Raw genomic sequence first — 16,895 nt, forward strand, 5'->3', positions numbered from 1 at the left:
AGACTGCTTTAGGGTGCTCACTGTCACACCTCAATGAAGTTAGTGAGTTAGATTAATGCCAAGACACTAATGCTACTGTTCTTGGCAAATGGAACAGCACTAAAAGAACCTGATATACATAATTCTGTTTTATGGCTTCTTTAAGGTACTGAATCAAGAAAACACACTCTCCCAGCTAACTTGAAAGCATTAAGTCATTCCGACATACTAGGTTCAAATCTGAGTCAGAAGGGTGACTACAGGCAGCTGCTGGTGATGCTTCTCTGGTCTGAGCAGCTTTCAGTTGTACTACTGACCAACACGTTCCAGCTAGTAAGAAGAATCTAGAGAGTCACTGTGTGTTTTGAAACCCCACTCTATAAAAGACAGCAGAAAGCATGCAAGAAACAGAATCCATTTCCTGGCTTACGGTGGGGCCTATACTATAATTTGCACTGAAACAATTAAAAACCCAACTTACACTGAATTTCTTAAAATCCAAAAATTTGTACTTGTGATTTAGAAAAGGTAGAAATAATATATTCTTAACTTTGCATATATCATCATCCAGCCTGACATTGTAATAGTCAAAATATAAAGATCAATAAAACTTTTTTCTGATTATAGCACACTGTCAAAGTTACCAAGGACAGTGATTCAATTTTGCTTGTATGTTTCCAAAGACTTGCACATAAAGAATTCTACATTTAGAAACATTAAGTTGATGAGCTTTCCTATTCATTCTGCCCACAGGCTAAATTAATCCTGGGACTACTGGTGTAATACACTCTTAGAAGGTAACAACAATTTCTGTAAATGTTTACTTAAAACGTGGTTAATAGATAGCAAATAAGAGAAAAAATACATTTTACCTTTTCAGTAATAATGCGGTTGACACACTGCTTTCCAGTCAATGGTAATGTACATTTCTCCATGATTTTATGTGCATTTCCCTGTTTTAAAAAGAAAACATCAAAAAGAGTAGTTAGGGAGCAATTTTTATTTACAATTGACATAACTATAGGATAAACAGAAACTATCAGAGAAATTGTCTCCTAAGTACAGACTCTTTCAGAATTTTTGCACAGTTACGTTTTTTACTTTTTATTTGGAGGCAGCTTCTGTCCCTGAAATAATTTAGGGAATGCCAGATGAATGGCCAAAGGCAGAAATGATTTAATTGGGAAACACCCTGCCAGAAATTTGACTTCTCAATCCTCAGCCCTTGTATCATTTGATGTGAAATTTCACTAATATCCTGCTTATTCTTCCCTTCCAATGAATGGTCTCCTTAAAAAATGTGAGCAGACATCTGCCCAGGATGCAAAGCACATACAGAACACAAATGCATAAGTCCCTTTCTAAAAAATACTTTATCTGTTAAAAAAGTAATATGTACACGGAAAACAGCAGTGCCTTGCCTCCCTTCTCCACTCTTAGAGTTGCTCTTAACTGGAATTCATTCTAGTGTTTTTTGTTTGTTTGTTAGCATTTTCTTCTGTTTCTAACATTTTCTTCTTATATCCACTTTTAAAATATTATGTTTACCATGTTATTTCTTGATCAATCAATTTTAGACTGTATCTACTAATTTCCTATTGTGGCAGAGGAAGATTTAAGAAAAACTAAAAGTGGAAAAAATGTTTTCATTCATTGACTCCTTCCTCCAGCCCTTCCTCCCACCTGCAATGTAGAATTGGCCTCTGAGGCATGTCTGAGGAACAGAGTTGAAACACTGGCTCTGAGGATCTGATCTTCAGATCATTTTCTTCTGTTCATGATTAAGCTACTTTTTAAGAGTCAAGCACCAGGAGCCTAAATTACTGTCTCTCTTGGGGCTGACAGTTACTCTACCACATTCTAGATCTTCTCCAAAAATGACAAAATGCTTTTATTGCTTTCTTTTGGATCTAATGTACCACATGTGACACCACTGTCATCCTTAGCCATCTCAATGTTTTACCTACTTAAATGCGCACCTACTATCTAGTTTATATCTCTCCCAAAACTGGTGTCAGGCTAAGTATATGGGCAGAAGCTATGAATTTCAGATAGGCAGGCTCCATTCAGATTTCATTCCTTGTGATAGCCTGCCAACTCAGCAATTCACTAGTAATTAAAAGGCTTTAATGTACTTAAGCCAGTGCAAGGAATAAAAGACATTCAGTAGTTTTTGAATAAATGCATGTAAGAATGAATGTGAAGAGAAAAGGAGGTCTATTGGGAATCTTGGATAGATTTTTTTAAAAACTATTACCTTAGTTCAGACAAAACTGGTGCTAAATACATATGAAGTAAGTTGACATAACACCTTTTAAAACAATTCGTATGTTTCCAGATCTTACTGTATAAGAAAATTTATAGTTGCAGAAATAAAGTCTCATTTTCCCTTCACTTCTAATTATTTTTCTTTTAAGATTTCAAATTCTGCACATGACACGGAAGCTAAATTAAACAGCTGAAATTAATGACAAATATTTGAACTTCTACAGTTGTCAGGTCTCCTTACATTTAATATATATCAAGGCATGTCACAACGAATTCTGGGCCTGACTTCAAACAAAGTGAACTATCTGCCAGCCTCTGAAGAACATTTTCTCCAAGGAGCTCTTACTTTGTTCTCATTATTTGAGCAAGATCTACATCTGGCATGAAAGCAGTCACTTGGATTTTAATGAACAACCAACTTCATTTTAGGAGAAATCAAGGATTTCAACTGACAGAATTGGCTATGTCCTACCAATGGAGACCTTTTTCTAGACCATTCTCTGCATACACCCTATAGCATTGTGGTTAAGTGTGTGGGCTAGAGCCAAAGGACCTGTGTGTAAAACCTGGCCATGCCCCACATTGTCTCTGTAAGAGCCACATGCCCATGCTTCTCCATCCACCCTACCTCGAAAGATTCGGGTAAGGTCTACATGAAATGCAAGGGTCCAGCACTTAGTGCTTAATGAATATTAGCTGGTACTGTTTTTATACAATCCATAATTAATATTTCTATAACCTGTGAGGAAATTAAGTTCCTATATGAAGTCTGACATAGGATTATGTAGAAAATGGCCTAAATACAATTCCTAAGACACACAAAACTAGCGAAAACACAACACAAATTTGGGGGCAAACCATATGGCTCTCCTAAGAAACTGGCACCAAATGTATTCCTGTTAGAACAATGGAGCTAGATGATTCCATTCACATTTATAGTGCCAAGATATAACACATATCAAGAATGAAAAAGAAAATGAGATGCAGAAAGATTTTAAAATGTCACAATTTCAATATTCAATAAAAGGTTAGCTATGAAACCAAAATATGACTAGCTCCTACGTTATCACTATTCTAAATATGCTGGGCTGAGCCCTACAGTGTGCTATGGCAGCTGCATATATTAGTGACACACAAAGGAGGAACAAGTGCTGAGTTTTTAGCATTTAAAAATAAATCCTAGTAAAGGAATGCAGTATGGTGTGGCAGCAAAGAGCACTCTACTAGGAGTCCAAAGACCAGGTTTGTAGTCTTAGTTCTGCCATTTAACAATTTTTTGGTCCCTTAAATTCTTTGTGCCATAGTTCTCTCTTATCCTTTGCCTTATCCTCCTTACCTGATCATTGTAGGAATCAAATGAAATGTTCTGAAACTGCAATAAACTAGGGCGAGTTGAATCTATGTGCAAATATCCAGGGTCACTCGGATCTCATTCATGCTTATATATTGTGTTTCTTTCCTTCCCCATGAAGGGTGGTCAGAAAAGGCAGAGAAATAGATACAAAGCATAGAACTAAAAATGCTTTGTGCATTGTGGGGTGGGTCACACCTGTAATCCCAGCACTTTGGGAGGCTGAATTGGGAGGATCACTTGAGGCCAGCAGTTTTAGAACACCCTAGGGAAGACCCCATTTCTACAAAAATTTTGAAAGTTAGCCAGTTGTGTCTCTGTGTGCCTATAGTGCCAGCTATTCAAGAGGCCAAGGCAGGAGGATTGCTTGAGCTCGGGAGGTTGTAGTAAGCTATGCTCATGCCACTGCACTCCAGCTTGGGCAACAGAGAGAACTGGTCTCAAACAAACAAACAAACAAACAAACAAACAAACAAACAAACAGAAACTTGACTAGTCCTGAGGCTCCTGATTTCAATATGTCCTTACTTATTAACTTCATCACAACCTTTGGTGAACATCTACCTTCTTTCCTGCATCAGCTTCCCTAATCTTTCTCTTTCTCCTTGAGCACTTACAGGCCTCGAGCAATACATAGGGTAATTCACCATTTTCAAGTGACTAAACACTCTAGTACTTTCTATTGCTTGCTTCATGGTGATCTCTTTAATTCTTTAGATGTCTGAATAAAATCCTGGGCCTAAGTTCTGCAGTATTAAACAATTCTAGTTAAACAGTAATAAATCCCTTTGCTATCATAACAATAAGTTTCATGTTATTGCAATGAACTTAATCCCAAATCCAAATAAGCTCTTTATCACAACAGAATGATTTCTTGCATTTCATGTCAACATGTTCGCCTGAAATCTTTAAGACTGTGCTTTACATAAAACCTCATTTCACGCTCATCTTTTCTGTTAAGTGCTTGTTAAATGTGGCTGCAATACACACACACACACCCCCCACACACACACACAGACACACACACGTGTGCACATATTTTTTCTCTCAGGCACTTTCTTTGGCAAAGCCCTAATGATCAACTACAGAGAAAGCAAGTTCTGGGATTTGCTTGTTCCTAAAAAGACCAAGCCTTTCAGCTTTTGTTCATGCTGCCTGTTACCTGGAACACATACCACCACATACCCCATCACCCCAGATTCAAATGGCAACACCTTCCTATTCAGGATTTGGCTCAGACACCATCTTCCCTAGGAAAACCTTCATCCAGAATCCTCATCTGGTGCTGCAGTAATGTCCCATGGGTGTCCCGTCTGTGGCCCCCTGGGTGCTCCTGTGCTTCCTCCTCCCTTCACATGTTGACCTCTTGCCACCATGCCCACTAGATGCTGAACTCACTAAGCTAAGACTATTTTTCTTCATATGCAGCCATGAGTAGAACATTAGGCAAACCACAGTGATCAACAAAGGCTGCATTTCTGATTCAAGGAACTCCAGAGGGGAGCTATAAAATGCCATGTGACTAATGTCTATGGACCACTAGAGACTGCTTTTCTAGTTCTAAGATAGGTACTTGTACATTCCTAGTATCTCTGAGCTCACTAGAAGCAGCACAGCTAGCAGAAGCACATAATGGGGCTCATAAGACTTTGGTAAGACAGATAAAGGTGCGGTAAAAGGAAGCAGCAAAGACACTTTAGGACTGTAGCCCAAAATATACAAATGTGAAAGTAAAGAGAGAAACACTGAATTATAGTTATTTTACCTCTTCCACCTGCTCCCTTCTAAAGTGTAAAGGAACTTGCCATAATTTGCTGAAAAGTAGGACTACAAAGGCTGAACTTGGCAAGAGAATATTAAATACTTTGTCTGGTAGAACAAGGAAGCCAATGGCAGGTCTCTCTTTGGGCTTGCCAAAATATCATGGATGAAGCCTGATTATCAACACCCTTGCTCATTCCTTCTCCTGCTTAATCTCAATGCTTAAATCAAGTATACCAGATACACACACAGATATAATAATGGGAAATGCTGTATTTCAAAATACATGACTGTCACATCACTATAACTGATGTAGCTGGATTATCTGTAAGACAAAAGATACATGCTTGAGAAGATAGATACTCCATTCTCCACAGTGTGATTATTTCACACCATATGCCTATATCAAAACATCTCATGTACCTCATATATATATTCTTATGTGCCCACAAAAATTAAAAAAGTTAATTTTTTTTTAAAAAAGAAAAGAACCAGATTTGCTAAATAAAGAAAATCAAGGTACACAGAATAAAAGGAAAGAATGAGATAATTCACACTGCATTTGTCCTCATGGGATATGATTGACCTTTATACAGTGCCTACTCTATAGAGTTTCCAACAATCCACACAGGACTTCAGTGGAGAGACTCAGCTAACTTAGAAATACAGAACATTCGCTATTACAAATGATATGTGGAGGTAACATATGGAGGTAATAAAAGTTTGTGGTTACAGGGATATTCTCAAGAGGAAGACTAGCCAAATGAAATAGTAGATACAGCAAGCCATTTGCCTGAAAACCTGTCTTCAAGGTTTTGAGATCTTAGAATAGAAAGCCCCTTATATACTGTATCATAGACATTTCTTATACACTGTATCATAAAAATCATTATCATAAACACACTTATTTTTTCTAAAGGTTGCATCCTATGATCTCTAACCTCTAGATGGCAGAGCACAGAAGTCAGCAGGAATTACTTTCTCTTTTCATTCATGAAGTGTTGTGGTACCTTAGAAAGCCTCTGTTAGCATTAGTTTTCCTTTCTATTTTAGAAAATGGGAGACTTTGCACACAAATGCAAAGCTATTGAATTTAAAGTGATAAGCTTAATTAAATTCTGTAACACATTTTAAAGAGCTTTACTAGTTGTTGGACTGTGTTCTGCTTTTTTTCTCCTATTTTATAATGTTTTTGCAGGCATTTCTATCATAAAGGAGAAATAAAAAGGCAAAACCAGGTAAGGATTTATATTTTTTAAAGGTGCTTTTTTTTTCCCCAAACAGAACCTGGCTACTATGTATTCTTATTGAAGCTAAGAAAGAATTATAAGCTTTTATAAATGAGAAAAAATTAAGCCAGATGAAACTCTTATTAATTATGAATTCTCCTAGCAAAAGAATACTTTTATTTTGAGCTACTTTTCAATGTTGCTGAAAATTATTTGAAGAATGTCTCCCAAGAAAGGGTTTTCCTTAAAAAGCCTTCATATTTTTTTGGCTTTTGATAACATATTTCATCCAAAATAAACAGGATTAATAAACTCCATTTACCTTTTATAATTCTTCTCCACAAAACATGAAGTCAAGATAAGATAGCTTTCAGTTCTATATGAGACCTGTGCTATCAGACACAGATTAAAGGCTGAAATGAAAGGATAGTTGACTATAATTTGAATCAAGGTGAAGAAATAAAGAACAGCAGGAAAGGTAAATATAAAAGGTCATCTAAAAGCGAATATAGGTACACATAAAGGTACATACATAAATATAACATTTCCTTTTTTTTTTTTTTTTTTTTTTTGAGACGGAGTCTCGCTCTGTCGCCCAGGCTGGAGTGCAGTGGCCGGATCTCAGCTCGCTACAAGCTCCGCCTCCCGGGTTCACGCCATTCTCCTGCCTCAGCCTCCCGAGTAGCTGGGACTACAGGCGCCCACCACCTCACCCGGCTAAACATTTCCTTTAAAAGACTGTAAAAACAGTTGCATAAAACAGCAATTACAAATATGTTCTGATGGGCAGATGACTACAGAGATCGCTACAGTTTATATGATAAAGGCAGCACAAGCCAGGAGAGAGTAAGTGAAGCTATATAAGAGTATACTTTTTAACACTACTAAGATTAAGGTAATCCAAACTAAAAAACACAAGGTTTATTCTTTTATTCACAAGGTTTATTCTCAACTTCATAACAATTATTCTTTTTATCCCTTCAGAATCCAGACCTCCTACTGTAATATGAAATCTAAACCTGTTTTGGTAATAGAGCTCTCATTTTGTCTCCAAAATTAAGAAACCAAGGTTTGTTTGTTGCCATTAAATGACAACGGTAACTGAATTCCTTTGCTTTTGTGGTCTGAAAGTTATACTCAGGAACACGTTTCCCGTATATGATATTGAGAACAAAACAGATTCTTCATGTTGTTAGTGGTAATGGTACTTGCCAGCAGAAAAGCTTAACAAAAGGAAAAGGAAGCCCAAAGGCAGAATGCATGGACTCTGGGCTTGGTTTTCCTTTCTATTTTATTGGGCTACTTAACCTCTATGAAATTCTGCCTCTAGAAAGAAAATATCAAGAACCATCTCATGAGAGGGTTACAATGATAAAATGGAGACAGAAGTATGTAACAACTTGAAAAGCTTAGAAGTGCTTTCTATATATTCAAGGTGGATTATTTGAAAAACTAATTCAACAAATATGTATTCAACCACAATGTACATAAGGTTGTATTCTACTTGGTGCTTATAACACAGCCCGTCTTCATGGAGTTTGCATTCTGCTGAAGAAGGGGGAGGAAGGATCGTCTGAAGACGGAAGACTTCTGTTGTATATAATAAGGTAGTCAGAGAAAGTTTCTCTGGTATTTTGAGTCTGAGTGAAGTGAGGGAGTGAACCACATAGATAGCTGGGAAAAAGCACTCTAGGCATAAAGAATAAAAAATGCAAAGGTCCCAAGGCAAGATATTCTTACGATGTTCTAGAAACTTTCAGGAAGTAAGTGAGGGTGAAGTTAAGTGGGCAAAAGAGATAACAAATTCAGAGAGGTAGTTGGGATGGCAAAGCAGGGGGAGTCTACAAACCATGGAAGTCTTGGAGACAGTAGTAAGGACTCTGGACTTGAATCTAAGTGAGATGGGAAGCCATTGATGGTTTTTGAGCTGATGAAGAAGTAGCATGATCCCATTTACATTTTGGGGAAAAAAAAATCACCCTGGCCACTGTGTGTGTTTAAGTGTGAGTATATTTTTTCCCACTCAACGTTTCTCCCTTTGTTCCCTGAAAAGAGGGACCTAATTACAAATCTCTTAACATGCACCATCCTCCCGCACACCAGTGTCTCTTCTCTTATTTCTGCAAAACTTAATCCCTGTCAAGCTGCCCCATCCCTCAGATCTGCAAATACTCCGTACATCCCACGGGAAGCCTCTTTGTTGCTCCCCAACAATGGAACTGGGAATGAGATGTCGGGTTCTGCAGGCTCTGCTTTGCTCAGCTTTCATGTTAAGTACTGATTTCCATGACTCTACCCCCATGAGACTGGGCTGCCTGAAGGACCATATCTCTTTGTTTATTTCCTCAGAGCCTATGATAGTGCTTTGCACATATCAGGTCCTCAGTAAATATTTTATGTCTGAATAAACAAGTAAATTAACACACTCATAAAATAATTTTACCAAAATTCAAGACAAAACATCAAAGACTATTCCTTTGGTCATTCACAATATCTAGAAGACAGAAGGAACTAAACCAGCAAATTCATAAAACATTGACTCATTCATCTGTGATTTTACAGAGGTAGGAATAAGTCAGATAAAGAGGGGGTGGGCACTGAATTTAGAAACACCTAAGAATAGGAAACATCAGGATGTCTTTCTTTAGATCTTAGTAGACCTTAAGTTCTGGGGGCAAGGATGAGGTAGGCTGCTGGGGAGAGAATCGCAAAGGCAGATGGGCTAAGTAGAACCAAGCAGTGTTGACTATGTTTACAGATTTTAAATAGCAACAACTCCATCCAGCTTTAGTTTTAGACTAGTCAGTCTGGCAATCGTGTGCTTGATTACCAGGACGTAGGGGCAGTCAGCAGTCAGGGACCTTTGGAATGCTGCGATAGTGATCTATGCAGATGTAAAGAAGGCTTTAACAGGGATAAGCAGAGTAGAAATATATAGTGGGGAACGGACGGCAAGAGTCACGTTGATGCAGTATTTATAGTGCTTGGTGTACGTAGGGGTAGGGGCAGAGAGGGACCATGGATGCCCTGCAAAATGATAGCTGGGAGATCATCACTTCTCTAATTGGGCCAAATAAGCAGAACATATTTAGGGGGAATGATGATTTAGTTGGTGAAATTTGTTGCAGCTGAGGTGGCTGTGGAACAACCAGGTGGAGTTGTCTAATAGGAAGTTAGAAATATAGTTCTATGGCTCATCAGAAGATTCTAGTGTGGAAAAATGATTAAGGAGCCACTGAGTGAAAAATAATAGTAGTTGGTACCAAAGATTCAGATGGCACCTTAGAAGGCTGCAGAGGGCATTATAAAGAGTTCTGGAGGGAACCCATAAAGGAAGGAATGGGGAATCTATCTATGGATACAAGTGGTGGAGGCAGCTCTGCAACCCGTAGCACATGGTTTACAGGTTTGTACCCAAGGCTGCTGCTGCAGTCAAGGCCTTTATCAGACAGAGGGGACACAGAAAATCTAATGCAATTGGCTTTAACTTTAAAGACATACCTCAGAAATTACATACATCATAAATACTCAAATCCCACTGATCCAAACTTGGTAGCATGGATATATCTATGCACAGGAAGGCTAGGAAATGTAGCCAGTCACTGGGTTTATCTGTGTGCCGGATAAAACAGGGAGGAGTCTAATGCAAAAAGGAAGAAATGGAGATAGGTGCTAGAAGATATAATTAGATTTTTGGGTTATTTTCTTTTAAACACATTGCTGATGTAAGTCTCATCTAAGCAAAGAGAGCTTTGTCCAGGGAAAATGGAAAAAAAAACCTGAAGCTTCCCGAAAGGGCAGATGTGGCTGGGACGCTGGTGCAGAGGTAGCTTTGTGAGGATGTGGCATGGTGCAGTATGAACACAGGCTGCACCACACTGAATCAAACTCGAGCTCTATCACTTTCCTGGATAAGCTTCTTAATACCCATATCTCAACCTTACTTCAGAGGATCAATGAGATTAAGCATATGCAGTGCCAAGCACAGCACCTCCACCTGGTAAGGACTCAGCTTGTTACTCTTTTTCTTTCTTTTCATTTTTAAAGGGCAGAAGATAAGATATACTTAGAAATGAAAAAGAAGCTTAAGAAGAAAGGTGGCTGGACACCAAAAAAATTTTTGCCTACTTTAAAACTTTGCCTGGAACTCTGATGTCTAGGCTTAAATGAAAATCAAGTTACAATGCCAGTCTGCCCCGTTTGCCTGACATACGTTGCAGAGGTATCTAAGGGCAAGTGTTACTCCAGAGGAGCACCCGTAGGTAGCCAGGTCTCAGGTTTTAGAAGCTGCTGGAGTTTGAACTAAAGGCAGTAACTGGTTGCAAGAGTTTCCTTTGTCTTACTAAAATAACAACAAAAAACACATTTTTCCAGTCAGGCAATGCTATATTTATAAACAACCTGTAACTTAACTGTAACCCTATAGATAAGGAAAAAGGTAGCCCTACCCCAAAACCAGTTAATAGCTCCATCCACTTACAGAAAAAAACAAAATAAAACAAATGAACAAACAAAAACAGCAGTACAAGAATACAAAACTATATTTCTCAAGTTTTAATCCTTCTTTGCAAACTTTACTCCCATGTCTTACAAAACGCTAGAGATTGCTCCCCTAGGCTGTTCACTTAATCATAAGGCAGAAGAAGTTACCTGGCATGTCTAAGAGAACGGATCCTTAACTGGAAAAGTTACCAGGAGTGAAAAACCTCTCTTCCCTATCTCCTTTCCAGCTCCTCTCAACTTTTAACAAGAGCAAAAGATGCAAAAAAGAAATAGGTTCCCTGTCTTCCCGTGAGGTGGGCCAGTAACCATGAGTCCAGATTAACAAAATAGTAGCAGCTACTTATTCGAGGGCCACAAGTAAAATGAGAGGGTGGTGAGAAGAGAAACTGTTGATTAGTTTTCAAAGGTTAACTGTTAAGTGTGAATAAATCATTACTATTATTTTAGTCAGAAGTACATTGCTTTATTGACTTGTTGAAATGAAACTTATCTATGGAAAAATACCTGATTCCAATTCTGTCCTAAAACTCAATGCTAATTTCCCCACTAACAGAAGGAAAAAGGTAAAAAATATGATCTTTTTTCTGTGGAAAGCTTTAATAAGATATTTCTAGTCTGAAGTTGGTGGCACCATTTATTTTCCTCTACCAGCAATTCCAGCTGAGGAGAAAGAAAGGACTTGGGGGGAAGAAAAGAATTTGCAAAATATAGGCCTAATGTTTTAAAAATGAATACACAAAAATAAACTAAAATAAGCTGAACTTCAGTGCCTTCATGTGTCAACAGTAAGGTTAACAACAAAAAGAAAGTCTGAAAGAGTTTTTTCCAAATAGACATTATGTTCCAGAAAAGATTTGGATTTGATTTGCATGCTTGGCATCTTCCTGCCTCTGAAATGAAGTGTTTTGGATGATTTGCAAGGCATTCTCAGAAGTCACCTGTGTTGGTTCCATTTCTATTGTTCCATATTTATGCACCACTGCTCACCTCCCACTGTTTACTAAACAATTTATGATAACACACATTTATAGCTGTTTTCACAACAAAATCATTTTGTGGCATTCATTTCTCTGTAACCAAACTTCCCCAGGGGAAGCGGGTGGGATGTGAATCTTCTAGTTCCGTGCTTTAACATAATGCTGCATCACTAAACAAGAAGAGGGCAAATGAACTGTCATTTCCACTCAGATTAGCAGGTCTCAAAGTGAGAAGAGGTAGATTTTATTTTAAAACTAAGAATGATAAAGAATAAAGGAAGATGAAGAGAAGGCAAAGAAGATGAAGAAAGCACTCAATATCAACTTTTCAAATCAGCAGAAGTCAATGGATTCAGGTTAGGAAGGCAATTAAGCTCAGTTCGTTCAAAGACACTGAGTCAGGAACAAGGAAGAAACTTACACTGATAGTTCCTTGGTGAGACAACTGGGCTTTGGAATCAGAGACGCCAGGTCTAATCAGAGCTCTACTAGTTCTAATATAACTTCAGGCAAGTTACTTAACCTCTAAAGCTCTGTTTCTGGACATACTAAGAACACAGATATCAAGTTCATTGGCTCATACATATACACAGAGCTTGGTGTATTATTGGCACACAGTAAACACTAAAAAATGGTAGCTATTATTATTTTAATGTGAAGGAAGAGGAAAAATACTGAATGTAAGCTTCATGAGATCAGTAATTTTTATCCAGTTTTGGCCACATCTTAGCATGCCTAGCATGAAATAGGCACTCAAATATTTAAAGATTTATCAAAATAAAAGAGCTATCACCTAGTCCATTATTTTGTAACATCTTCTGGATACGGCATCTCACAGCTGTGAAGGCCATATGGTCCATTCGAAAATAACTGTTGTTAAGATGTATGTTCTGCTGTGGCTTTTCATTTCACTCACAGATAGCAACCACTATAACCACCTTAAAACCTGAATCAATACATCCATACCAACATCTTTTCACTTCCTTTGGAGATATTAAAGCTTTTACTTTTAATATGTATGCAGGACAAATATTTGAAGAACACACTGATGTTTGGTTTCACTCAAAGTTAAACAACTATTTAGCTAAATAATAAATAACTGTTTTTGTCATCTTTTTCTCTCAAATGTAAATGCTATCACCTTGAATGAGCCAGAGAAAATAAAATCCACAGTTAGGTGACCTGGTGGTACACTGGGTTTTGATGTATTGTAAATTCCCAAAAGCAGTACTTAGGGAGCATAGTATATGTTACCTTTGCAGAATGCTCCATGGTGACCACCACTTTGGTTTTGGCACTGGACACTAAATCCATAGCACCTCCCATTCCTTTCACCATTTTCCCCTGCAAAACAAAAAATAAATAGTTCTGTATCTTTCACTTCTTTTGTATGTGTCAGAACAAAATTAACTTGCAAAAATAACCTACTAGAATCATTAAAAACTCATTGTCCTTCATTGCTTAGTGCTTGAAGTCTTATAACGTAATATTCTGTCATTCTATTATTCTGTGGTTGAAGGATAAAGTTCAGGATAAACATTACGTCACTTTTGTTAAGTGTGGCTAATATGATTTTCTTGACATTTTAGCAATAAGACAATCAGTGGATTAAAAAAAATTAAAAACCTTTCCAGAATTCTGGGACATAACTATTATTACAGTATCAGATTGAAATCCAAACACCCCTGACATCCACTTCTTTCTTTTTAAACACAATCAACTCTACTGAGTCTTCAATTAAGGGCACTTTCTAAAGTACCCTTGGATTTCCAGCAGATTAAAATTCCATTATGTAGTAGTAGACTGAGGCATTAATGGTGTTTTTCTAGTAATGGCTAATATGAAAGGTGGCTCTGCCTTTCTAACACTTGGCATTTATCTTGCTCTTAGAAAAATAAAATGAAAAACATGCTTGCTAAGCAAAAACAGAACACAGAAACAGAGTTCAGGAGCATTTCACCATTATCATTCTATTTTTGATCATCTGGCCATCCCTTCTTTCATTATATATTTTACCAACCACCTTTTATGTACCACATGCTCTGAAAAAGTCCCTCCATCTATTCTATCTCCTAGTTACAGAGTTTGGAAAAAGAAAGTTTTTCCAGAGATGGTAAAATGATTCTTACTCAAGTATATTGAAGAGAAATGTCTTTTAACTGAAACCTCCTTAACATTTTATTTATTTTTTAGCCCAAGTCCTCTTGCTGATTTGCCAGTAAAGTCTTAGAGGGCTTTTAGCTCCTTTTTGATAATGGTAGAGCTATAAGGAGATCAGGAAATGCACTCAACATGCCTTTAAAACAGGGTCTCGAATTCCATGACTTCAGAGACATTTTACAGGTCAATGAAACAGAACATGAACATGAATTAGATGAGCAGTATGAAGAAAAGAAGCAGTCACCACATTTCTGTGGTCTGGAGTCTGTCAATAAATAAGACAGATGGCAGCTGGCAACAGCTAGGGGGCAAGGGATGAGGGTGGCAGGGGAAAGAAGTGCAGAGTACAAGATGAGCCTGGTTTCAGACAGTTTGAAGCAGAACATAATGTGCAAATGTATACTTTTAAACTTCTATAAGCAATGCCTTCATTCTTAGCTGCAACCCTAATAAACTTAGGGCCAATTTATTAAGTTGGTCATAATATTTCTGTAGAGAACACTGATATGGTACAAAATATAAATAAGTGAGAGATGGAAGCAATCAATGTCTATCAAACTCTAATGAGAAAGTTTGAGATTTGTAGAGCAACAAAAGACACTAAAGCAACCCTATGATAAAATGTGTCAATCTGCTATGGTAAGAACATCCAAGCAGTCTCAACTTCTATATATAGTGTCCTTGGCAGACTGAGGGGGCAAGCACTGGTAGAATGAAAAGGCAGCAGCCAAAGAAAACCAGAAACCAAGCTAGAGAGTTAAAAACTCCTTGAATTAAAAAAGTCCCTGAATTAGAATACCACAAGCAAATTCTGTCCCCTGTGCCACAATGGTTAAATAGGTAAAAACTTATGCCAGCCTCTAACGAGAAGGAAGCCTGTCCAATTTAGATGAATCTGATTTATACATTTTAAATTACTGTCAATTAGTTTAGAAATATGTATAGAGGCCCTGCAGGGTATGAACGACTGTGCTGGCAAGAATATAACACACTATAAAACATGGTAGACCAAGCATGTCTGTTTTTGTTGAAAACACTCTTGACTCAATATTAGTGAATAGCATTCACTCAAACAGATTCAGCTGGCTTGATGTCTCATCCCCAAAGCACATGTTACAACCTTTACAGCACTATTTTGATTCTTAAATTTAATGCTTTTTTTCCAAGAGTGAAAAATGCACAAGATTAGGTACAGAACACCTGAGATCTACCCTGTTAACTATGCAATGACAAAACACCAAATCTCTCTGAATTTGGGTTCATTATCTATACACCGGGAATAAGAATATCTGTCCTACCACAGAGCTGTGGTGAGCACTGTATGAGACGATATATGCAAACGTGTAATAAATAGAGTTTATAAATGTATTCACTTATCTTCAATCACTTCAACTTACTGAATGTCTAGTTGAAGTGTGGCTCTATACTAGGGTGCTAGAGAAGAACAAGGTTCTCCTAGAAAAGCTTGTTGCCTATGGAAGGAAAAGTATTCATGAATACTAAAAGACTCAGACTACAATTCCTTCCTCTAAAAGGAACATTTTCATCTCTCTCCTATCACAAAGTAGAGATAAATGTCTTTTCCCTAAGCCTTTGTACTATTCGGTATGTAATGCAATCACAGTGAATTTCAACTGTTCTCTTTTCCTCCCTTCCCTCTTTCTCTCCTTCTCTCCATTATAAATATTTGGATGAGTGAGTGGATGAATGAATTAAACCAACAAAGGTATAACACTGAGGATGCAATTGCTGACTGTTGCTGGGGAAGCAGGCAGGGAAGGAAGTAGCTCAGGGAGATTCACAAATGAGAGGATTCACAAAAGTAGCCCGTCAGGTGGGAAGAGCAGTACTGTGAAAGATAAGAGCAGTATCTTCTAATAGCATTTCTAGCAGGTTACAGGAAAACCTTCAAATACCTGGTTTTCCTGCTTTTAGTGTGTTCATTGTATTGGAAACAGAAAACAAAATATTTCCTTCCATTTTAATTCCCAAAGGATTTCTGAAACAGTCAATTACTAAAAAGAAGAAAAGGTGTTCTATTTATGCCAGCAGGAAAACAAAACAGGGTTATACAAGGCATACTCCCTGACAAAAGCGGGAAATGCATCATCATGCTTCACTCCAGCTTAGCTAGGCATTCTTCTGGGATGCCACTACTTGCATCTCCCAGATCTCTATTCCAGTGAGGAGTGGCCATGTGCCTGAGTTACAGACAATGGAAAAAATGGAGGTGATATCTATGATTTTCAGCTCTGGCCTACAAAAATCTCTTTCATGCAATTCTTCATGTTTTTTCACCTTCTGCAATCTGGATGCTGACATCCAAAGCGACTTTGGAAGACGGCCAAGTTTCCTTCAGCCTTGGTCCTTAAAGGACCATCTGTTGTATGGCCCACTTCTTTGGAATCACATTGCACCATTCAATATGAGTAAAACATAAGTGCACAGGGTGCTAAGCCACTCAAACTGAAGGGTTTATTTGTTACAGAAGCTAGTATGACTAATATATTAAAGTGGCACCCCAATTATATGTAAGGGTGAGAATTCGGTGTCAAATTAGAACTGTTATAGCTGCATAATGGAAGGGGATCTGAGCAAGGCTCTTAAGGGGACATTTTACTACTGCTCTCTGAGTGAGGTGACTATGCCAGATACTGTGCTAAGCAC

The 16,895-nt window shown here is 37.8% G+C and overlaps 1 protein-coding gene across 2 annotated transcripts in view; it reads right to left on the bottom strand.

Moving 5' to 3' along the window:
• OXCT1 (3-oxoacid CoA-transferase 1) overlaps window positions 1-16,895 on the bottom strand; it is a 151,889-nt gene that overhangs the window by 21,661 nt on the left and 113,333 nt on the right. The window contains exons 14-15 of one of the 2 annotated variants that reach the window (XM_030927440.1): window positions 13,323-13,412; window positions 852-932 (exon numbers count right to left, since the gene is read on the bottom strand). In XM_030927440.1, coding sequence (XP_030783300.1) covers window positions 852-932; window positions 13,323-13,412 — 171 coding nt within the window. The remainder of the gene's footprint in view (window positions 1-851; window positions 933-13,322; window positions 13,413-16,895) is intronic. The other variant, XM_030927441.1, reaches the window with a different exon arrangement.

This window comes from Rhinopithecus roxellana, chromosome 3, assembly GCF_007565055.1.
Source record: "Rhinopithecus roxellana isolate Shanxi Qingling chromosome 3, ASM756505v1, whole genome shotgun sequence".
NCBI lineage: Eukaryota > Metazoa > Chordata > Mammalia > Primates > Cercopithecidae > Rhinopithecus > Rhinopithecus roxellana.